The 25,249-nt window shown below is 39.3% G+C and overlaps 1 protein-coding gene across 14 annotated transcripts in view; it reads left to right on the top strand.

Annotated features, from left to right (window-relative positions):
* prom1a (prominin 1a) overlaps positions 1–25,249 on the top strand; it is an 80,340-nt gene that overhangs the window by 7,111 nt on the left and 47,980 nt on the right. For 10 of the 14 annotated variants that reach the window (XM_051420437.1, XM_051420438.1, XM_051420450.1 and 7 more), the window contains exons 2-3: positions 22,804–22,862; positions 23,446–23,472. In XM_051420437.1, the coding sequence (XP_051276397.1) occupies positions 22,804–22,862; positions 23,446–23,472 (86 nt within the window). The remainder of the gene's footprint in view (positions 1–22,803; positions 22,863–23,445; positions 23,473–25,249) is intronic. The other 4 variants (XM_051420440.1, XM_051420447.1, XM_051420441.1 and 1 more) reach the window with 1 other exon arrangement.

The raw sequence follows: 25,249 nt of genomic DNA, 5'->3' as shown, positions 1-25,249 counted from the left end.
AGGGAAGCGAAGTCATGAGTCATTCATTATTTTTCAGCATTTTTCAAGCCAGTTGCAAACATTTTCCTAATTAGAGATTTCTTCAGCAGTGGGCACATCTGTGGAGATTATCATTAGATGCTGTGATGATCTCCCAAAAGGGTTTAAATTTGCAATCGTAATGTTTTAGCAGATCTGAATCATTTCTCCATTCACGATATCAAAAACAGGGAGCTAGACATGACTTACAGAACCATGTGTGCTGAAACGATGAGCTGGTGTTTGGTTTTATTATCGAAGGCCTAATTCTTAAGTATTGCAATAGAATGAATGATTGTTGGTTCAGTGGGACCTCAGATGCTGAAGGTGCGTGACGATTAAAAGGTCACGCCCGTTGAACTCGTATATGCATATAGAACTGGTTTTATTTTGCCGGGGCAGAGAGCAATTTGTGGACAACTCGTCAACACAAGGGGCAAAAAAAACAAAAAAAACAATTCAAACTACCTAATCTAACTTAACTTAAATTACCAAACTGACTGACCTCTGCACTAATCTCTTTTCCACCAGTTTCCGGGACTTAAAATCTCTCATCGAGCAGTTATTTTATTCATCTCTCTTTCTGGAAAAAAGTGAAATATTCTCCTGATGAGCATTTACTACAGCACAAGCCAAAACCTTAGTGATTTTACTAATTAGGTTAGTAAAACTACAGTTGTTAAACTACAGCTCCCATAAATAATTTACAAGCAGTGCAGCGTAAACCCCTGTGACACACATTCAAATTTTTTATTTTTTTTTTCCAACTCAATTTAGCTGTAATCTCTGTAATCGCTGTCTAAAATGTCTACACCATTCAGTACTGTGCGTCTAACCTGGTAATTAGAGACGAGACAGAGATTATGTTTGAACGAACCGTCTCTTTTGTTGAGATGGTAACTGTAGCAGGTCTCGCTACAACCGTGAGTCTTGGCAGCACGCAATCTCTTGAACCAGGTGGTTGGTACACGTAACTTTCTCTCGCTGTTACCAACACAAACACCACTCAATCTGTTCCGCTACTCTGCAGCTCTCACTCTCAGTATCATTTCCCTCCCATAAAGGGTTAGAGTGATTAGACAATGATTAGCAGCTGAGGTAATCAACTCACCTGGTGCTGCTCTCACAAGCCTTCCCCACACCTCTCTCTCCTTCAGCTGAGTGCAAACCACACCCACCTCCACAGTGAAATCTAACTTGTGATGGTCAAAGACGTGGAACAGAAGGACAAACAGAAATACTGAATGAAGATGAATATTAGATACTATTGAAAAACATTCTTATTTAGATATAGAGTAAACCACACAACATACTGTTGAATAAGTTTATGTTTTTCTTGTGTTTGAAACGAAACCCAGAAATTCCAGTTTCACTTTGGCTCCCTGTCCTTCCTTTTTAATGCTTACAGGTTAATCAGTAAAACAGCCTGCAACGATGCTACAAGCTATAATGCTGCAAGGTATTCCATGGAGGCATGCACATATTTAAATAGCTGATGCAGTGCCTTGCTGGATGATAGTGCTTTGGCACATGTTAAGTCAGAATCAGTATTTTTGGCAGATGACCCTGAACTTTTCAGAGATCTCTGCCCCTCTACCCCTGCAGTGCCAACACAGTTGTCTAATGAATGAAGAGGATATGTTAATGATAATCTGAATGTGGCTGAATGCTACAAATATCTGTGGTTTGGGTAGTTTCTCCTATATTTACTTACTTCTGCCAGACTAAAATATATCCAACATTAGTTGACAAAAAATAGCAATATTCAGCTCCCCATCAATGATCAAATCCTGATGGAATTTGTCCAGTTTCTTTAATATCAGTATCATGTCTCAAATATTTGCTCAAAAGTGGTTTGAAGGACACGTAACTCTTTATTGTAGTCTATGCGACATCCGCAAGTTCTGACAGAGAAAATGGGACCATGTTGCTGCTTTTCCATTCTTTTGTAGGATTGGATAGCTGCCCTGAGGCCGTGAGCATGTCTGGATGTGAGGAAGGCATTCATGTCCTCAATATTTTATACCTTTCTCAGCTTCCATCTGTCACTAAACAAGATGAAATATAATTGTGAGAGAATTCATTAAAGCGTGACCAGACAGTTAGTATAATATAATCGAGTTATTTAGCCATCTAACCAAACAGAGATTATAATGATCTGTATGTGTAACTAATCACATTCATTTACAATGTATGATGCATTTTTCAATCATATAAAACAAATTGTAAAATGTGCATTTTTTCAGTATCTTGTGCCTGACCCAGTCATACTGTAGTAGCATCTACATGAGAGAAAGTGATGTATATAGTTCTCCTGCAGTGTTTTTGTACTGTCACACACAGTCATGTCACAGTACTGACAGTGATGGCCGTTGGCATCAGGACGCTTCAGGACACACACAGGCACAGCCTTACTCGCCTACAACATAATGCCAGCTGATTGCCAGAGGCAATGTGTCACTGCAGCACAGAGCTAAGGAGGCCATCACAGGTGAATGCAGACAGAACTGACATACTATTCACTAGTTTCCATCTTTCTGCCCACGTTTTCATATACAGTCATGGAAAAAATTATTAGACCACCCTTGTTTTCTTCAATTTCTTGTTCATTTTAATGCCTTGTACCACATAAGGTATATTACCTGAAGAATGAAATGAACACGACAAAAAATGCAGCTGATTCCATAATACTTTATGTCCTATTTGACATGCTTAAGCTTAATTGTATTCCCAGGGTATATAAGAGGCCATTTCATGTCATAAGCAGCACTGCACATGCAAAGGCCTAGAGTGGTTTCCTGCTTACATTCAAGCCGTAGCACAACTCAGAAGTTGTCAGCTCTCACATAATGCCTACAAAAAAAGAATTATGTGAAGCCACAAAGGCAGCCATCTTGGCACTGCTGGAAATTGGCATGAGTGAGAGACAGGTAGCCAAAAAACTAAAGATCTCCAAGACAGCCGTTCATTACACCAAGAAAAAGCAAGCCGAACATGGTACTACCAAATTGCTAGCTGGTCGAGGCAGGAAACGTCTTTCTACCCCACAAGATGACCGTGCACTCATCCATTCCTGTGTCAGGAATCGTCGTCAGACCTCCAGGGACCTTAAAAATGAGTGGGCACTGTCAAGAAATATGACTTGTTCAGCAAGGACAGTTCGAAACCGACTTCTTGAAGCTAGTCTGAAGTCACACAGGGCGCGGAAGAAGCCCGGTTACTCTTTGCTAGGGATCACAAGGATTGGACTGTTGATGATTGGGCTAAGGTTCTCTTCAGTGATGAATCCAATTTTGAGTTGATGCCCACTCCAGCCCACTTACTGGTTAGGAGGAAGCCTGGAGAAGCCTACAAACCAGACTGTCTTGCCCATACAGTAAAACATGGGGGTGGATTGGTGATGATCTGGGGTTGTTTCAGTATGGGTAGAACAGGGCAAATGCAATTGTGTGAAGGGCGAATTAACCAGGTCACGTACAGGGCTACTCTTGAAAACAGTCTTCTTCCATCAGCTGATAAACTCTTTCCTGCCTCGAAGGACTGGATTTTCCAACAAGACAATGCCCCTTGCCACACAGCAAGGTCAGTTAAAGCCTGGATGGAGAACCAGAACATTCAAACCATGCCTTGGCCTGCTCAATCACCAGATCTAAATCCAGTTGAAAACCTGTGGAACATCATCAAACTCAAAATGGAGAACCACAAGCCCAAAAACAAAGCAAATTTGTTTGAATTTTTGCAACAGGAATGGGCTGCTGTGACAGCAGAACAATGTCAGAAGCTGGTGGAGAGCATGCCAAGACGCATGGCTGCAGTCATCAAAAATAATGGTTATGCAATCAAGTACTAACTCCTGTGTGTATCATGTGACTAAAACAGACAGAAAAGAAAACATGGAATGCCTAAAAGCACTGTTTTTGGCAGTACAATGCCATAGCTATTGATGTAAGAACTTAAGTGATTTTGGTTATTATCAAGAAAACCATGGAAAATGGCTAGATATCAGCTCTTAAATTAAACTCTTATGAGCTATTTTTGTTGTTATCATTATATTTGTCCAAGCAAGTGTACCTTTAGTTGTACCAGGCATTACAATGAACAAGAAACTGAAGAAACAAGGGTGGTCTAATAATTTTTTCCATGACTGTATGTTGTTATTAGGGTACATGTCGGTGTGGTGGTATACTCCTACTGATATGGCATTATCATAATGCATATGTTGTGACAAAATATGGATCTTTAGCCAATGAATGTTGGCCAAACTCCAATGATCTACTTACCATTCAAACATGTACACACATTCACATTGCTGGTGGAGTCCAAATCTATTAAATGGTATACTGCTGGCATCTGACAAAGGCTAGCTGAAGGTTTTTATATTAGGCAATAGGATAACAAGTTAAAGGATTTTATCATGTCAGTAGGATTACATGGTGCAGGCAATTTTGATATTGAAAGGGCAAAATGAATTTTCAGACTGAACAACAAGCAGATTTTCTTGTTTTTGCACTTTTTTTGTGTAACAGCTCGGCCTTTGACTGATCTCAAAACTGTAGAGGCCCATTTCTGCCAGAATGAAAAATTGATTAAAGGTTATACACACATACAAATACAATGACATCTTATTTAAAAATTTTGACTCACCAGTGAGTGATTTTATTTTAATTATGTCTAACTTTTCTTTTACTCATGGACATGGGCTTCCATTAAAAACTCACCAGGAACTCCAGTGGTTTCGGTCTTTTTTTTTCTTTCTTTGTCTCTTTTTAAGCATAAAGCCTCAGAATATCCATTTAGTAAATCTCACCCAATGCAAATGTGTGTCCACTCATGTCTTTATATTTACTTTATATGCAGTTGTGCCATTTTTATCTACAGAGGGAGCAGGTCCTCTTCTACGGAGTCCGCCATGTTGAGCCACCATATTTCTACAGTAGCCCAAAAGGGTCAAACCAAGGGCCGTTTTCTGCAAGTTTCTCGGCCACCTTAGTTTCTCCTCCAAGGTTGGAAGGCTGAGCTGTGTTCAAATGGTGGCAATCTGCAACTTCACCGCTAGATGCCACTAAATCCTACACACTGGTTCTTTAATAAAGCGATCACGATAAGGCAGATTAATAGATAGTGAAAATAATCATTATTTGCTGCCATTCACTGTTCAGTAGTCTTTGTGTGTAAAACACTTGCATGTTAATTTGCGTTATTGTCACCTGAACCTTTTGTGATGGAGCAACATCATAATTTTGTCTTGTTCAATCCATCAGTAAGAGAGCCCTCAATCTCACTACCATGTCTTGGGTTGCCTTCAGAGATACAACAAGAACACACACAGCCTCCTCATTCATTTGATGTGGACCACTGCATTTCCACTTTTTATTATCTAAGATGAACTTGTTGTTCTGTAGCCTTTCCCTGTGTCCGACACTGGCATGTTAATTTGTGTTATTGTCACATAAACCTTTTTTGGTGGAGGAACATAATCTTCCATTATCTGTAGTATTGTGTTAAAGGAAAGAAACATGCTTTTCATTTCCCCCTGAGAGGAGCAGGTCAAAGATACAACCTGGTAATGCTCTCGTCACTCTCAGCTTATTTTACACCGAAGCTGCTGCTGCCCCAGCTTTGTGAGGGAAGATCACGCTGCATAATCAGAACACAAAACCAAACATTGTACAGTACTTTAATTCCTTGCCTGCAGCTCCAGTCCTGTGAAAAGATATCAAAGTAGCCTTTAGCTACATGTTGTAACTCTTGAAATGGATCCACAAATCTGGGATTAGTCTTTTTGAAGGCTCAGCCAGCAAGGCGAGGTGGCCAGTTGGAAATGAATGGCTTCATTTCAAAATGATAATTCAGTCATTTAAATATGTGACGAATCTTCAAACATTACAAAACACTTTCCAAGACCACCTGAAGGACAGATAACTAATTATAATTTCCTAAAATGGACATGATGTTACCAAATCAAAGTGACATATGCATGTGCTTAAAGAAATTGATTTAATGGAGGAGACACAGCTCGAGACGGGCAGCAGCTTAACATCAAAAAAGCTTGTCTGAAAGTGGTGGACAGGCAGTTTAATATTCTCCAACAACCAGCAGCTCAACCCCACCTTCCCTCACCTTTAACTGACGACAGCTGAATTTAAGATTTGGCTTATTTATTTAAGCAATTGCACGTGTATGGATGTGAAAGAAGACCTTACTGAACGTGCAATATTTCCCTGAACAAATTAAAGTTCAAGGCGAAGACAAGAGTTTATGTGACATTAAAATCGGCAGCAAACGGAGGACTTTTGGCTCTGTTAAATGTACTGTAGTTTTATTGAGCTATTACAGTCCATTAAGCTATTGTGTCTCCATGTACGAGTATTACCACTTATGAGACTTTTATTGTTAATGGGATCATCAAATGTTTGTTTATGAGTCCTGCAGCACTCAAGGCATTCTTAGTAATGAGACAATCCAAGAGTCAGAGGTCAGATCTGCGTCACAGCAGTGTCAAGACCTGCGTGTCTTGTTTGATGACATAGAGGGCCTCTGCCAGCACAAGGGTAAGATTAACGCCGTATTTCTGCTTCAACTAAAGATAATGTATATCTATATATCTATAAACAGCTTTGCAGAGTTCTGGTCTCTGATGAGCATTCAAAATCATGCTGCTCTTACAACTGGACATCCTGGATTGTATTTTATTGTCTCACTGATACCTGAAGCAACTCAGCTCTTCAGTGCAGCGTTTCTTTAATGCAGGGATGCCCACATAGTGATGCTCAAGAATACGCTGACAGTTGAACACGTTTGCTATTTTAGGCAGGAAATCTGTGAACTTTGATTGACAGGTCAGTTGCTGCCAACTCATTTATTTATTGCCCTGAGAGTCTGCCTGACTCGGCATTCAAAGTAGCAACAATTTAAGACGTCTTCTTACAATTTATTCAATTTAATATACAAATATGTTAAAAGGTAATAGCAAACTAAACTGTGTATTTAAGGAAAAAAAAGAAAGTTTGGAGGCTATTGCCTCAAATGAGGCAATAGAACTGAAATTACAATAACATGGCAGATACTGATTGCTTACTTCATCCTCACTTTGCCAGCACACCTTTTTTGTACCTGCAATTTCTTCAGTAGATGCACATTTCTCCTTCAAACGAGAACTCAAGCTGAGCGGTGTTACAGACTCAAGCAGACCCCGCTTTCTGACAGCTTAATTTGCTTTCAAATAACCCACAAAAAAACCCTTTGTGTTTTAATCTTGTCAGCGCAGTACTTATGAGGTGTTTGGTTACTTGTGAAGGATTTTGAAATTACTAGTGCTTCAAAGAAATGCTTCTATAATGAGAGGTGCTTCTTTTATTGATACAGTTTTGGTTCAGTTCTACTTAGACAAAACAAACTGTTGAATTCAAGCGGCACTGCATGACGCCGTCACAATGGGTTGCCTGACACATTTTCCATATTTCACAGTGAAAGGCCATTCGTCATTGAGTCTCGGTGCTGAAGTGTGTTCTTACAGTATAAAGGGAAAGACGCAGATCAATAGACTGAACAAGCAGCTCCTGCACTCTGAGAGGAAAGTGATGAATCTCATTTAGAAAGCCTGCTTCAAGAGGGGCTGGCATATTAGCAGACTAAGTAAGGGTAGATAAAAGCTATGGCATTAAGATAAGTTGAACGTTTGAGACATTTCAAGGTAATATTATAATGCCACCATCAGCTTAAGCTCCTAGCTATCTGACGGAGCAGGTGAGAAATGTGGCAGAGTCATACAGAGAGAAAGCACAGGTAGAGACGAAAATCAAAAGATCACTGGAGCAAGAAAGGCTGAGAAGATATCAGCTTATTTAAAGAAGCAAGAAAGAAAAAGAAAAGGGAAAAAAAATAAATAGAGGGAGTGTGTTGGAATAAGAGCTGCCACTTTCCCGGGTGCTGCTAAAGCCGTGTCTCATTCGGGGACGTCATATTTGGGTCAGGCCTGGGAAGCCAAGCAGGAGAGGCGAGGGCGAGTGGCTCAGTCCTGCTGAATGGATGGCAAGTCATGCATTCTCTGTCCTGTCCTTGTTCCGCTTCGTTGGTGGGTGCAGTGGTGCCCGCTACGAGTCCACTCTGGGGACATGGTGAGTTGTAATTGCAGATGTGTGGCAGTAAGGGGTCAACCTGCCAACGCCAGAGATGACTACTCTAAGCGACCTTCCTCCCCGATTTGCCGTTTAGCCTCAGTGCTGCTCGTCACACCTCTTCACAAGATGCTTGTAGCCTTCACTCAGTGGTACAGAGACAGTTCCCCTGAGCCGGATGTGTCACAGGAACATGGCTGTGTCACGACTCAGAGAGGCTTTTTGGGCCTGTAACTCTCAATGACAAGCTGTGTGTTAAGTATGTTCGATCTAGAAAAGTAGCATTTATCCTAAGTGGTTTAGGATCAATCTCAGCCAGTACTGGTTGAATTTACCACATGAATAGAAGTGAGTATCGTTAGGAGTTTTGTTAGTACTGCCTTTCAGTAGCGATACTTTTTGGTGTTGTTACTGATACTCCTCTTTAATTTTGATGGAATCAAAATTTTAAACTAAGTAAACTTTTTTAGCAAACCGATCATGACCTACTCCTTCAGCAGAATGAATAAATGTGTATAGGTCATTAGTTGCTTCAAAAACAGGTTACACATAAGATGTCAGGCTTTTGAAATTAGAGTTGCTTAATTTTGACTGAAGGAAGACCATCAGACCACCACGGCTAGCTGTGCTTGCTAAAGTTACCACTTGTGTTCAAAGTTCCTGCCAGTGCCAGTGCCATTTTCTTAATAACCGTTAATAACTGCAGTTTAAAAAAAAATCTGATAATGAGTGCACCTTTAGTGTCGGAAAACTGAAAATTCCTAATGTTGAATACATGTATGACGTTCTCATCCGTCCTTTGTCGTCATCCCTACGCATGAATTACTTTGATTACATCAACATACATGTGCTTATCATGTTCTTAAACAAAGCACTACCTCCTACATTATGCACAATGTTACCATGTCTGGATAATGCGGCTGTGGCTCAGAGGAAGAGTGGGTCATCCACTAATCAGAAGGTTGTTGGTTCGATCCCCGGCTCCTCCCGCCACATGTAGAAGTATCCTTGAGCAAGATACTGAACCCCGAATTGCTCCCCATGCTATTCATCTGTGTGTGAATGTGTATGAATGAGTTAGTTTCTGTTCGATGGACATTGCCAATGAATGTGTGTGAAAGGGTGAATGTGGCACATAATGTAAAAGCGCTTTGAGTGGTCGGAAGACTAGAAAGGCGCTATACAATTACAGGACCATTTACCATAATTACATCAGCTAAATGGCTAAAATGAACATGAATGGTTGTTTGGTTGTTTTTGGTTGTTTTGGTCCTCCTGAGGAAGTTCTGCCCTGACAACTAAATAGCATGTCTCCTTTTCTCATGTTAGCTATCGACAGGTAGACTGTCTCCTCTGACTGGTCTGCAGGTCACTGTTCCTGTCTGTCACTGTCACCTCTGCAGCACGGCTTCAGCCTTGATTAGCTGATGGTAATCTGTGAAGTTGTTTACCTGGGCCAGACTGCAGAGCCAATCCTCTTGGCTGTCTGTTCAGTGGTCAACAGGCTGACCAGACTGCTTGTCCTTTTGTCCCTGGATTCTCAAATAACTACTTAGCCGAAAGGTTAGAGTAGTAGACTTGTATCAAGAGAGTTAGAATCCAAGAAGATCTAGTGTTTGGCTTAGCGACATGGTTTCAAAATCTTGATTTACTGAACTATTTCGACTGAAGTTGAGTTAAAGATGTTTTGCCAATGATCTTCAGTTATGTCCCTGCCTTTGCAAATGGGTGCATTAGCTTCAGGGTTTCCACAAACTGCCCGGCAATATGTCTGTGTAGGTTCATCTGATCCTCGGTGCATCACATTGGCTGCCTGATCTTTCTTGAGGAGCTCTGTGTTGTTTGTTGCTTATTTTTCTATTTTCTGACATGAATCGTACAAATGGAGATAAGGGCACACACTTTTAAAAAATGTCCTACTCCAAAGCATTTATGGCATTTCACTCAGTTTCACACATGTAAAGTGACGGAAGTAGCTGTGTGAAGAATGAAAACAGAGAGCTTTAGAGACAAGTTCAAATTCTTTTAGCTTATGCTACTGAGTGCCCACAGCTGGCAAAAACGCGGTGTGAAGTGGGTGTGAACATCAGATCGTCGGTTTCAGAAAGTTACACAAATTGTCAAACCAAGCCCCCTCAATTTCAATGTCCTCAATGTGTGGAGGGAGGGGGTTTCAGATTATGTTTGACTGATAGAAAAACACTTTGTCTGAAACATATTGAGGTCCTAATGCAACCAATAAAAGCGGAATGATAGATAGATGCCAAATGGTTCATTTAACAGTAGTCAGTGGAATAAATAAAGCATAGCGCTGAGCTCTGAGAAATAAATATATACTATTATTTAGAAAGCCTGGATGATGTTTGTCTAAATGTTCTCTAAATTTAACATATTGACCAGTCACTTGGCTTGTCCCTAAAAAACTACACTCTTGTAAATCTCTTATTTAATCTGAACACAGTCACATAAAGCCTGAAAAAGAATATAAGTAATATCATAGTGATCAATATGTAACAAGATCAGAGCATCGTTTTTTAACTTTTTTTTTTAAATTAAACAGATTACATTCTTTACACTACTGTCACAGACAACCATCTGCAGAATAATCTTATTCACTGCTATTCAAGTATAATAAATGCAGCACAGCAGCAGTACAACAAAAACCTACATTCAGGAAAATGCATAGTATGATACACAGTTGACTGTATGCTTCTCTACAGACATCAGCCTGTTTATCATTCAGAGCCGCTGCACACAAGATTCATATTGCCATTTCTCGAAGTCAGTGGACAAGACTGCAGCAAGTCCCTGTGCAATATAACATTCTTTATTAGTGTCTGTTGCCATGTCGCCCAGATTTATTTTTATCTGTGTGTGTGTTTGAGTGTGTGTGCATCTGTCATGCACCGCAACCCATCAATGTGATTTCCACTTGAGGGGAGGCTGTCAAGTTTATTAACATACTAAATGTGCAGACTGGATTGTATTTACAGTCCGAGTGTACAATATTTTAACATGCATGTACTGTGTTGGTGAATGTAAGCAGAGAAGAGATGTGGTATATTAGTTTTCTTTTCTATGTGCGTGTCTTACACATGTGCTCATCTGGCTCCTGTGTGAAAACAGAGTTAAGTGGAGTGTGGGACTCCAGCTGTATATGTAGTCAAGAGACTCAGCTGTTTACATGGAAGGGTGCAGTAAAGTGCTCTCCATACACCCACACATATATATTTACTCTATGTAGACAGATTTACACGCCCCCTGTCTTGTTTGATGCATTAACATCAATTTCTAACAAAAGGCTGAGAATAAAACCACAGGAATATTCTGTCACTGGCACACTCTCTCTCCCTCAACCTCTCAATTCAGTTTTATTCTACGTCATTGGTGGGAACAGTGTTACCAAGTTGTCAAGGAAAAAGTGTGTGTGTGTGTGTGTGTGTGTGTGTGTGTGTGTGTGTGTGTGTGTGTGCGTGTGTGTGTGTGTGTGTGTGTGTGTGAGTGTGTGTGTGTGTGTGTGTGTGTGTGTGTGTGTGTCCTCTCCTCCTCTTTTTTGGTTGCGTAAAGTTAAGCACAGTTCTCTCTCCATAGTTACAGATTCTATGGTAACACAGTGTTTACCTTGTGCAGAGGTGTTTTTGCACCAAGCTCATGGGAAGTGAGTTCTGATACGAACAGTCACCCCCGAGACACAGACACACGCACCCGTGTGTGCTTGTTCTCCTTTATCAGAAACATTTCAGTTAAATGTCAAGTCACTGGTGTGTTAACATTCAGTGGAAGACATTGACCAAAACAGGATTAGATCTGGAGTTGGTGGAGAAAAACCTGAGAAATCATAGTGTACATCACCTTTTTATTGGCAGAATTATGTGTTTATGATACCTTCTTTGTAAACATGACCATAAGTATTATCAAGTTGATGTGATTTGAACGTCTAGGGTACTACAAAAACATCTGATCTTGATATTAAGTACTTTTAATTTTAGTACTTTATTAGTTCATTCATATGTTAGGTTTGCATCATACTATCATCTACACCTGTACATCTCAAACACTTGGATTTTTGACCCCATAAAATACCCCCCTTATATGGTACACATAAGTACACATCTCAAGCAGATTGTGTACCTTGTGTTTAGGATGTACTGTAATGCATTTTAGGAAAAGTAAGAGAGCTCCAGCTTCAATATATTTTAACTTGTGCTGCACAACACAAGAAGAATGACCTACAGGATATCAAAAGATCCCCACTGTCCCCCAAAACAGGTCAAATTCAAGCAGAGGCTAAGATATCCTGAGTTTTAGTCTCTGGTGATACAACCAGTGGGATCTTTTTATTGTTTGTAAATCTTCCAAACTCCACAACCACAGCTTACAACACAGGCTTTCTGTTAAATGTATAGTCTCCAAATTCAAGCTAAGGATTTATTTTTTCAGAGTTAACAAAGCTCCAGGACTAAAGGAGACATATAAGTGGCACAGTGAATTATATTCCCTGTGATCAGTAAACTGGCCTTCAGTTGTTGAGTGCTCCTTTAAAAGGTCCAGTGTGTGGCATTTAGTGGCTTTTAGCAGTATAGTTGTAGATCCCGACTCCCTCGCTTCACCCTCCCCGTCCAAGCATGAAGGAGAAACTACGGTGGCTGCAAAGTGTTGAGAGATGCCTTAAAGCTCAGTTTGTATTGTTGGTATACCACGTAGATGTAGCTGTAACATAGTCGTACGAATCAAGCTGAGGACTTCTGTTGCATAATTATCTTCCCTCTCTCAATCTTTGTCTGCCTTCACTTTGAACTCACTAGTAAAGACTTTTCTAGTAAACACAAAAAGGCCAAAGCTAATATCTAAAAATACTGAAAACGGTTTTGTTGCATAGCAACAAGAATGAAGAAATGCTCCTCACATGCTTTTAGCTCCCTGTGTTGCGAGACATTCGCACCTTGAGAAATGCTGTGTGTCTGTTCACAGCCTGAAGGCCGATGACACCCCCCAAAGGTGATCATGACTCAACAGCAAACATATTGGCATGAAATGTAAATTTATTAAAGTGGAAATATTTAGCTAAATTTCATCTCCATTTTGGTCTCCAAGCTCTAGTTGCTGATTTTGTACTGCAATTTGGTTTACCTGCCAAACAGTGTAGGTGGTGCTCTGCTTGATTGTTCTATTTAAGAAGTTTATTTCGCTGGTGCATTTCTTCTTGTTCTCTCAGTTCTGCTTGGAGACTATTCTTTTTATTCCAAAGAGAGTGTTGCTTCTCGTGTTTTCTAAAAACAGAACTGCCAGAGCTCTGTGGTAAATATACTGTAAAAACTACGCTTTGCTATAGTATAGTCACACTCACTAATGTGTTAGTATTGCAGCAAAAATGACATTTAACCTTCTTGACTTTTTTGGTGACAGCAGCAGTAACAAGCTTTAAACATTTAAATTGATATGGCAAACTTATCAGCCAACAGTCTCTATAAACATCCTGCAGATAGGGAGCAACATAAACATTCATTTAGAATTGTTTTCCTGTCCACATGATCAATGTAAGTTCATATTCATTCTCTTTTCAGCTCCTGAAGGAAATGTTTGATTCCTTTTCAGCTAAATGTTCCACAATTGTCATTAACTAGTTGCCAACTTGTCTGTCTGCTGTTTTGTGCTGGGAGGGTAGCGCAGTGTTTTTGTAAAATCTTTTCCACTGAAAACTAATGGGAGCAGAGAGACTGAGCCAAAAGTGTGAAGGTGCAGGCTGTCAAACCAAAACAGTGAGCTGAAAGACGCTAAAACGGCCTGTAGAGCTGAGGATAACTGCTGAGGTGATCACTAACTGATCACTACGAGTGACCCCTTTGGCCCTTTCACATACATGAAGTCATTTGATCCTCTGTCAATACAAACATATTGATTATACCAGCTTCAAATGAAATGTACTCATTATTACACAGGAGTGTAAAAAATGAGAGCAGAAGCAAAAAATCCTGGTTTATGCAATGGAAAGGCCAAGCAGAGTTCCATGTCTGCATTAGTTTTACAACTCTCCCATTTGTGTGTGTGTCCTCAGATAACTTTGTGAGGGAGAATCCACGTAGTTGGCAACAGCGTCTCTGTTCAGGAAAAATCCCCAACTGGCTGTCTGCTTTGTTGCATCGTATGCCTTACAAGCAGAGCAGGGCTGAATGAAGTTTTGTGGTGTGGAAGTGTATCTCATGGCCAAGCTTACTTACTTACTTATTTATTTATTTTTTAATAAGCCTTTTAGCAACGGGTGTTGTCACAGACGCCTGCTGGGGCTTAGTAGGGGGAATATTAGAGTTTTGTTGATTCGGCTGGTGGCTTTTGGAGCAAGTTGATTGGATTTTTTACCCCCCTTTTTTTCTGAGCAGTTCATGTAGTTTCTGCTGGCTACGATGCCATCAATAAATACTTCACAGCCAGTCACGACAGCAATAAAAAACCCTAGTTTCCATGACGTCAACTTTTTATCTTTCAGTCTTTCCTCCTATGCACCTTACATATATATATATATCAATCTATCTACCTCTTTATCCATCTATCCTTCCACTCTCTATACTCTACTATTAGTAGTCACAGTCTATTCCTTTATACCTCCCCCTGACTCTTTCTCTCTTCTGTTTTCCTTTGTCCATCTGTCTCTTCCTTGCTTACACTTTCTGCTTTTCCATTTCAGACGTTTAGCTTCTTACGCAGAGCAATTTAAAATAAGTGCGGACGTAAAATAAGCCTCAATTTTGACACCAGCAGCATTAACAGTGTAGCAGTGTCAAAGCAGCATGTTTGTGACTTCTCCTCCACAACCATTCCAGTTTCTGCACTACACCTGGTGGATGTTTTAACTGTTGCACTTGCTGAAAAGAAGAAATGACTGACTGCTTTATGGAACACTATAAACTAGAGCTAGACCAATAAATCAAACCAATATATCCATATATATATCTTCTACACAGCCTCAGTCTCTCCATTAAATGTGTCCACCTAAGGACCATTAATAAGACCATGGGCCCTATTTTAATGATGTGACTGCAATGACAAGTGCAGAATAGTACTTATATCTTAGGTGCACAGACTGTGTGGATGTCTCCAAGCAAACCTGCTATTGTGTTTCATGTAGGCGCAGCAGCATAAAGTACAAAAAGGCTGGGTGAAGCTGAATATGCAATCTAAGGGTGTGATGTCGACGAAGTGGTGATGTCCTCTTAGCCAGTCATATCACTGGTCTCATCGCACTGAAACAACTCAATAAATGGAAAGACGCTTCTCCAGGAAATCATATTGTTGCCGGAGGCAGATGGTGTGTTTTTTTTTTTGTTTTTTTTCAAAGATGGAAACAAGGCTGTGATACAAAAGATTTATGAGCTCCAGTAATCTTATGTCTCCCACAAAAACAGGCACAATACTGAGTAAGAACAGACCCATCTGGTGTGTGTAGAGGTGTGAGCGGTTCTTTTACATCAGCCTGGTGTCATTTGCACGTGATGAAGGTAAACACAGTGGTCAGCTGTGCGTAATGGCACCTCGCTCTGGTACAGCACATCTACACTCAATCAACATATTTGTCCTGCTTCCTTCAGATAGCTGTAAAGATTTAATGAACTCGAGAATATTTTCATGCAGTACAAATCAGCTGGAGAAAACAAATATTGTACAAATGACCCACATTCATTTATAGATAAATGTAGCCTGATTTTTATGTCATTTTAAAGGCTTCTATGGGCTGGGTTTAATTAAATGTTTAATTAGAATAGCTTATCCAAGTTTTATGCATAAGTGTGTTGCTGTATTGTGTTTGATCTTGTTACCAAAGGAGCAGCAGATTGACGCTGTACTAGAAACAGAGGTGATCCAGAGACGTCTATTCTCACTACAACATATAAGTCACATTTTCCACCAACAACTCGCTTTGCGCCCCATATTTCATGTGTAAGATGTCCCGTTCAGTACACACAAGGAAAGTGCACAGATTTTACACACATCACTGTTTACAGGTCCCGGTAAATCCTACCGTATATCCTATGTGAAAAAAGTTGTATAAAGCCTTTTGTAATCTGACAAATTGCCTCAAATGATGTCACTTGAGTCATTGCCGGTTGGAGCTGAAGACAACAAGTTTAAATGTTTAGATTCAGAGATTCCCAACATTGGATATATTGTATTTGCAAACATGAGGAAAAGTTACTCTCGTACTCTCTGTGTTTCCATACCCAACCCTAATAGTGGGAAAGTGCTTTGTATGCTCTTTAACAGCTCATCTCACCCCCACCAGGCAGCTCCATTGTCAATTGGACCTGTTTTGTATGAAGTTCATTTGAGAAAGGCTTTAATCTCCCACAGAGACAAGGCTATTGGCTTTTCATAAATTGTTTGTTACTTGATATTCCTGAATAGTTTATGCTGTTTGAGCCTCAGCGCAGCCTTTACAGAGGTCAGTCATCTCAACAGCTCTGCTTCAATAACAGCCACAGGATGTCCTATTGGTTACACAGAACATCCTGTGTCATAACACAAAGACCTGTGTTCCCATCCCACTCTGTAACAACTACTGTCGAAAGAAAAAAGACAGACTGCTGAGTCATGAACTACTGTCAATGGTCATGAAAGAATTCTATCAAACATTGGAAGGTTTTAAAAACACAATCATAACTGGACAAGAGCAGAAACACTATCATAGTTGACATCCCATCAGTATTTGTTATAATATTATTCCAGATGTACATGAATTAGTTTCTTTCCTCAGTTAAAATCTATCCTTCATTAAAAGTGAAAACTTGCATATCCATAAATGTATAAATGTCTTAAATTCTAAAACTACTGAAATCATACTTGCTTCAATAAGATATACTGTTCTACATGGAAAATATTTATTATACAAAGTTATTATGATTATGGTTTTTATGACAGCAAATACACCTCAAACACCTCAATGCTTTCTCAGCACGAACCAAAATGTGTCTGTGGTACTGGTTATCACAAACAAAGTATTATCAAAGTACTTGGCATCAAATGTCTGTCATATTGAAATCAAAACTTTATAAGTTGTATTAAGGCGGAGGTCTTGTGTGACATTTAAAGGATCATTGTGTAGGATTCACTGGCATCTAGCAGTGTAGCTGCAGATTACAACCCCCTCGCCACACCCTCCTGTTCCAACTGCGTAGAAGAACATACAGTGACCACAAAATTAATTAAAGGCCCTATCTAGAGCCAGTGTTTGGTTTGTTCATTCTGAGCTTATAAGAAAACATTTTCTTAAAGTATCAAAACTTGTATTCCTACTGAAACTCATCTATCATATGGTAACTGGAACTGAAAACCAGCCCTATACATAATTTACAAAATTGAATATCAATACATTGTATATAAAATATGTATAAAGCTAAATGTATGCTGTGCACAGCCCTGGCTAATGATTTAATAATTGGGGAGGTTTGACTGCAGTTCTCAGCTGCTCCGCAAATTGACAGAATGATACAAATGTAGATATAAAGTTAAACAAAGATAAGCAAACAAACACTAAGCCATTATGTACAGGCACGTTTCTCTGGATGTCAAATAAACAAAGCTACACTATAAAGGATCTTTCCATGGATTAGTCTGCTATGGTGTAGTTTATGTGATCAAAAGGTTTACATGCTGAGAAGTAATTAGATCTCAGTGCTATAGTCTCAGCTGTTGTATACAATGTAAGCAAAACCATGCAAGGCTGCCATTTCCTGTTTTTCTTAAGAAACAGCATGTAGATAGTTGTGTAGCTAAATGCCATTGTGTATGTTTCACCAACACAGGAGCATTTCTGGTGCAAATCCTTATAAACAATCATAGATGGACATGTGTGGTTATTGTATTCACTCACTAAAGGCGTAGGTTTGAACACTCCTGTCAAATCATTTAATCCATGGCTCTAATCGCCTTTTTTTTTTTTTTCCATGGACACCCAGAGGGAGTGCTGGGCGGATTACCAGCCACACGTTGCAGTGTGTCTGCTGTGATGGTTTTGCACTTGTATTTCTTTAATTAACAAATGAAATACAAGGTGTTACAGTACAGTATATAGTAACTATGGATGTACACATATACAGGTCATGGCCAATGTATATTTTTACCAACTCCTACTCCAGTTGTGGTATTGGATTTTTATAAGGTTGTAATAACTATTATTCTAATTACTGATTAATTAAGAAAATAAAAGGCAGATTAAGTAGTTCATCTTTTTATCTATAAGGAAAGAGTAAAAAATACCTGTTGTCATTTTCAAATCCCAAGGTGACATCTTCGGTTTGCTTATTTCCCAAAGATATTTATATTTCCAGAAACTTTCATTGGAGCCTGTATCTGTATAATATGTTCTACTATTTCTAGACTGTACTCTTTTTTCATATTTACCTCTGCAGAACAGAAAGCTCACAATGCCAACTAGCACTAGCTTTATAAGCAGCAGCTATGATCTTTGCTTTGAATAACTGGCAAACTTAAATTGATGCTTAATGCAGGTGTCAGTCCTCTTCTATTTGTGCTCTGTGCACATTTTAATCCAACTACAACAAAAATAACAAAAACATCTGCTGATATCTGGCAGAAAGCAGGAAATATAAGCATTAAAAATCAGTTTGGGGCAAAGTGCAGTCTGGGCTGATCCTATTAAGTTTTTTTATGTGTTCTTAGCAAGGATGAACACCAAAGAAGGTAAATAATTATGCAGTATTTGCAGTATCATGCAAATGCTAAACTAAGGTTACATGGACTGGAATCTGATTTTTTTTGACTCTGTGACTTCAGGATCACACAGGACTGTTCAATTAATATGCTAGCTAGAGTTCATCTTTTTTTCACAAGTTAGCAGAGGAAACAAACAAAACCAACTTTAAAAAGACACTACGAAGCTAATTATGCTTCTGTAATTTCAACCAAAAAAAAAAGAAACTGAGTAACTGCACAATTAATTGAGCCACCAATTAGGTTCTGATCCAGGAAAGCCTTCAGTGCCCAAGGAAACCCCACTGTTCATGGCAATCAAAATAGCTTCCTCTGCTATTTTAAAACCGAGCAGCCAAAGTAAGATAGAGAACTGCTGGATTCCTCCCTTCAAGTGAAACTGATGAAAAATTCATCTTGCCAGGTTCTGCTTTATCTTGAGCTCCCTGCAAAGCTTCATTAAATCTGCTGTAAAACCTCTACCTCGATTTGGTTCAGCACTGAGAAGCTACTGAGGCTAGCCTCTGCTATGCATCACATTTACATTAATCCTCATACATTTACATTCACATTTTCAATACTGTATATGCATTTTGCTGAGAGAGCAGTTAACAGTCTATGGATAATCGGTGGAGACCTCTGAAACTAAGATATTGTCAACATGCAAACAACAGGTTAGCTTAGAGGGGTTAAAGGCCACAGCATCCTGACAAATACATTTGTGTGCCTTTTCAAATGACAAGTGTCAGCAGTGAGAAGGTGGGGAGGAGGGAGTTAACGTGGGTGGAAACTAGCATCAAGTGAGCTTTCCGTTCATGGAGAGGGATTAGACGCCTCTCACTAGAAACAGAGGTTGGATTCAATCCAGCCCTCTCTCCTTGCTGCTTTTCTCTCTTTCACCTCTTATTTTTCTCTTCTCTTATCCCTTGGTCTTTGATCTTTCTCTGTCCTTTCTTTCTTCATTCTTTTATTCCTTATGCTTCTTCTTAGCTGAGTATCCCCAGCACTGACAAGTTCATTCAGTCATTTTTTAAACATCTCTCAAAGGCAGGGAAAACGTTCAATTGACTTAAACTTGTTGATTTTTAAGTTGCTTTGGTAAATTTCCTATTCATTCATTCTCAATTATCAAACACATACACTCTTTGGCTTTCCTCTCTCACTTTCAGTTGGTCAACTCCAGTTGCTGACAACAATGTATCTCATCCATTTGGTTAATGTACAACTAATTTGCATTGACTAAGATGTTTCAGAGAGAACATACTGTCGCTGCAATTGTGCTTAGGTTGCGTCTAGCCCTTAGATGAAGGTCTTGATTCAATTTTGAAGATCGAAAGCTGACACGAACAATGTGAAGAGATGCAAACCCCTGCGTCCAATGCCAAAGTTATATGCTTTCAACGCTCAGCCATCCACTCCAACCTGCTCCCCATGACTTTTTGCTATTTTTTAAAAACAAAACAAGCAATTTGAAGGTGTCAACTTGAGCTCTGCAAAATTGTGACTTTTTTTTGACGTGACGATTACTAAATTAAGTGACAAAATTATCAACAATTGCAATGGTAATGGTTTGACCGATGTAAAAACTATCAAATAAGTTTGATATGAAGCCAAATACCAAACTGGTAATACAGAATTTTACGACCATGTGTCACACGTGAGTCCGCCGCTCCCAAGTGGAACATTATGAGAACCCATGAATGAGAGTGGAGTGACAAGTTAATGAGTTCTACACAACAGGTTCCTGCAAATGTTTATTAAAAGCCTTGTTAAATAATGAAGGGTGTCTGTCCACTAAACTTAAACGGGGCAAACAAGAGTAGATCAAAACAAGGCTTCGTGGCTAGCTCCCTCGCTAACGTAGCAAACACATGTGATAAGCATGAATGATATAATGGTTGTCAGGTACAGGGTTATATTAGAGGTATACTGAAAAGGGACTGTACATGTACGTATTTCTCAAACTAGTTAGCAACTTAGTATAAAGTTCATACTAGTTCAGTTGGTTAAAACTGCATTAAATCAAACTGTATTGAGCTTGTACACCGGGTCAGACCAGACACTGACCCATCCGCAGACTGGGTTCAGGCTGACTGGCTATATTGAAATGGTTGTTTATGAAGACTGGGATGTATTTTCAAAAAGTTTGCATTTGCTGTTGATCTGTGTCCCTGTACTTTAATTCTTCTCTTGGAGCTGACGTCTTCCACCATCATCATCAATCATTTTGAAATATTACTGCAATGTTTAGGTCTGAAGGCTTGTTGTGTAGTTGTAGAGATCCTGTTTACCATTGTTACAGTCCATATCTTGTGTGCACAAAAGGAGTTTAAAGACACCTTCCCCACAAGGTCAGGGGCTTCTTTGAAATGCACACAAAGGGCCACTAGGACAAGAAACATTGATAGCTGGGCTTGGCTCACTGTGTTTTTTGTTTTTTTCCTAAAAGCCTGGATAATTTTACACCTCACCCTGAAACGCACAATAGTGACTGATGACAGCCATCCTGGGGTGGAGGAACTAACCTAGAAGCCAGAAAACTACAGAGGCAGGCTGACCTATAAAGTAGACTTTTCTTTCCCAAACTCGGTGGGAACATTCTGGAAGGAAAACAGTCTCACAAACTTCAGCTGTTCACTTACTGTAACAACTATCAAACTGCCCCTAAGCAAGGCACTCAAGCCGCACCTGTTTGAGCTCTGGAACAAACAGTACAGACCTGTGGTTGTACCACAGAACTATACAAGTGTGAGGAAGACTGGCGGATAAATAAAACGGGCTCTCAGTCATATAATCCTGCATTAATAAATGTTTAAATAAAGGCAATTAGACACGAGTACTAAAAAGATAAGCTCCTCTCTTCCTAAACAGCCGTAATAACTAGGTGAAATATAAGCCTGGAGCACCCTACTAGTAATACAAATCTCATGCTTTATATTAGGCAGGGATCATAATCATCATGTTTTGTGATAAATTAAAACCATTCTTGTCAACAATTCATCTGTAGGGTATATTCTTCCTTCAGAAGAAAGAAACACTGCATTGCAGAAGAACATAAAGCCCCTGTGTCGTTTGCATCTTATTTTTGGAAACCAACTGCCTCTGAGAAGACTTGCTGTCTCTGTCATCATTATATGATGAGTCACAGCCAGCGCTGCTCCAGGTGTAGATGTGAAAGTGAACACAGACATACAGTATTACATAGGAGAGTTGTTTGGGTTGGTTTGCGATGTTGCCATGATTTCCATTTTTTTAAGTGGACTGACTCAAAGTCTTTTTCTTATCTGAACATTAAAATTATTAGGTCAGTATCCATTATAAATGTTTCACCTTTTTTGTGACAAGTCATGATTTTCCCATGTGCCTAAAAAAAAATGTTGTTTGATCATTTTAAGTATTAGGGTTTCATGACTATCTGAAAACACACAAAAGGCAAAATTACAAGGATTTTTAAATCAAGAATCCTTGTTTTCCTGAGACCCTGAAGTAATCAGAATATCACCAACAGGATCCTAACATGGATCCTAACATAAATAAATTAAATAAGAGTTCCTCACCCTGTCAGAGTTGCCCCGGTCTAAACCCAGAGGGAAGAGTTGGGGATGAAGGGACACTGCAGTGTCAGAGTTTGGCTCAGGATTTCCTGACACCATCTTGTCAAAGATGTCAACTTGCTTCTTCAGCTTGACAGTAATAATTTCTCACATTAACTATATTCTGCAGTTTCCTGCATCTTTCTGAGGAAAGTTTCCATTCCAAGTCCATAGTATTAAAGTTGAAAATGACCATAAATATAAAAATAAAATAAAGTCCTAAGATTTATGCGCACCATTAAGGTGTTTGACACTTCAATTTTGGTCTCTTTGTGCCTGTCATGCTAAAATATATACAATGCAATTAGGGTGGGCTATAGAAAAACAACAACACATCTCTTCATGTTGTGTTTGTTTTCTCTGTGTTGTTGCAGATCTTATTGTCAAACTGGCAAAGGACAAGTTTGGAGCCATTCAGACGGAATATCAAAAGGTAACCTTGTGTGTGTGTGTGTGTTAAAATGATTGTTTTGCTCTGCATATTTCTTTACCTTATTTGTTTTTCTGATTGGATGCAGCAATTTGTGATATAATTTACAGAAGAAATGTACCTCTGAGATGCTCTGTAGCCCCGGACTTCTCTGAAGCAAGACGTAAATAGCTTTTTACAAGCCAAGGCAAGGCCATCTTTTTACTGGCACCCCAGAAGAAATGGTAATTGCTTCTGGCACAACCTGTGAATTTAGAGAGAGATACATCATTTGAGTTTTTATGCGGAACCACTTTGATAACGAAAGATGTTTTTTAAGCTCTTTGACAGTCCCTGAGATCTAAAAGAAATACAGCGAGAGTTCACTCTGTACCTTCCTTTCAATTATGGGAGAATTTGTCTGTGTGCAGTGTTACAATATGCAGTGATGTGGATATGCATGCCAGTTTTGAATTCTTTGATTTCTCTTTTTGTTGTTCTATTTCATCCACATGTCTTTGTTTTGTTGCTTTGCTCTTTCTTTGACGCTGCGTCGCCTCTGTCTTCTGCATGCCCTCTTCATCTGATCTGCTCTGGCCCCCCTCAGCCAGAGAACATAGTGCTGACCCTTCAGGTAAAGTCTGCTCGCTGGACTTAACAGTGCAATCCTTCCCCTGTCTCATCATGCTTCACTGTCCAGAGTCACCATGGTTGCACAATTCAAGCTAAAATGACATATTCCTACTTTTTTTTTTTGTTAATTTCTACATCTTCATCATTGGAATATTTATGATTAGTTGTGCAGCCCTACTACTCTCCCCAGTCCTATCCACCTCCAACTGTAGCTCCTTTGTCATTTGAGACATGTCCTGATTTAGATATTTTCAGCTGCATGGAGGAGCAACAATGCTGACTGGATCACCAAAGAGATTTAATGCTCTGGAATGAAATTAATACGTTTTACCAGACCATCGTCATGGCCCTGACTCTCCTACAGTAAACTTATTTTGAAACAGTACTCTTTGTTTTCCTACCTAGCTGCTGAGGAGTTGTTCAGAGATAGGCATGTAACACAAACTAGTACATTTCCATCAAAGCCATTTCAAACCAATGGAAAAAATACCAATATGGGTTTGGCAAGTTATCCTTAAAAGTCTTAACCGTTACTACTCAATTTGTGTCAGTATTAATCTGTTTTATGCCATAGTTATATACAAAAAAACTCCATTCTACTCCTTGAATTTACCTTATTATAATGACTGTATTGTTACACAGATGAGAGAGCCTTATGATGAAGCTGTGCTGTTGAAAAAAAACATATACCAGTGGATAAACATAAATGTTACAGAATAGCTTTGAAACCGCTGGTCAGCTATCTAATTTGCTTCTCAGCAGTATTTGCTCTGATATCCATGGAGGCAAGGATGAGCCACACATGAACACACACATTTGATCTTTTGCGTGCTGATGATGGCAGAACTGTTTTTACTACTATAAATCGCAGCGCTGCCACAGCTTTATAGAGCTTCATAAAGACATCTGACCTCCAAAGAGCTTCCAAAGACCTCACTCAAGATATACAATAATACCTAATAAAAACTTGGCCAGTGTTTACAAGTTGCGCTATTTTCTTTGCTTCAATGAGGACAAATCAATTTCTCTTTTTTGCATAAAACAAACACAAAAGTCAACAAAATATGACTACACTGTTATTTCGATTGTGTAATGGACATTTTTAAATAAATTGGATTTATGATTGTGGCTGTTTATGAAACTTTTTCTTAGAGGACAAAAATCTCAATATCAATATAGCCCTAAACAGAAATGTTACCCAATGTCATTCATACTGGAGCTTCAACATTCGTTGTTTTGTAAAAGAAAATATTCTCTCTGATATCAGTACAACTGTCTTACCGCTATATCAAAGTGATAAAGTGTTGTGGGTTTTTGGAATTGGCATTGACCTTGACTATCTGCTGAATGCCACCGCCTAATAAATGCAAAGTAGACCAATCATGCCTTAAAAGACCATTTAAATCTAAGAGTAATAATAATAAGTAATAATTTCCCTGATTGAAGACTGTGCTCTTGTTGAAGGTTGGCTTAGCTTGAATGAAAGCCTCCATACAGTGGATTTAAATAGTCCAGTAGTGAACAAAAGCCTTGCTGCTAGTTGTGAGGTTGGAGAATTGCAGTCTTCAAGTTCGCTACTTTAAAAAAATCATAAATATATCGTTGAGAATATCATGTTTCTCTTGTGATTCCAGTGTTCATCTACCCCCAATAAAATCAGCACAAAAGAACAATGCCGTTAATTTATTCACAAGGGCTTCTATAACTCAGGCATTTAGCTTACAGTCAATGAGCAGTTTAGGGTAACAGCATCTTGCTGAAGGATACTTCGGCAGCTG

Source organism: Dicentrarchus labrax, unplaced genomic scaffold, assembly GCF_905237075.1.
Source record: "Dicentrarchus labrax unplaced genomic scaffold, dlabrax2021, whole genome shotgun sequence".
NCBI classification, from domain to species: Eukaryota; Metazoa; Chordata; class Actinopteri; family Moronidae; genus Dicentrarchus; species Dicentrarchus labrax.
This window is presented reverse-complemented; position numbering and strand designations above follow the sequence as displayed.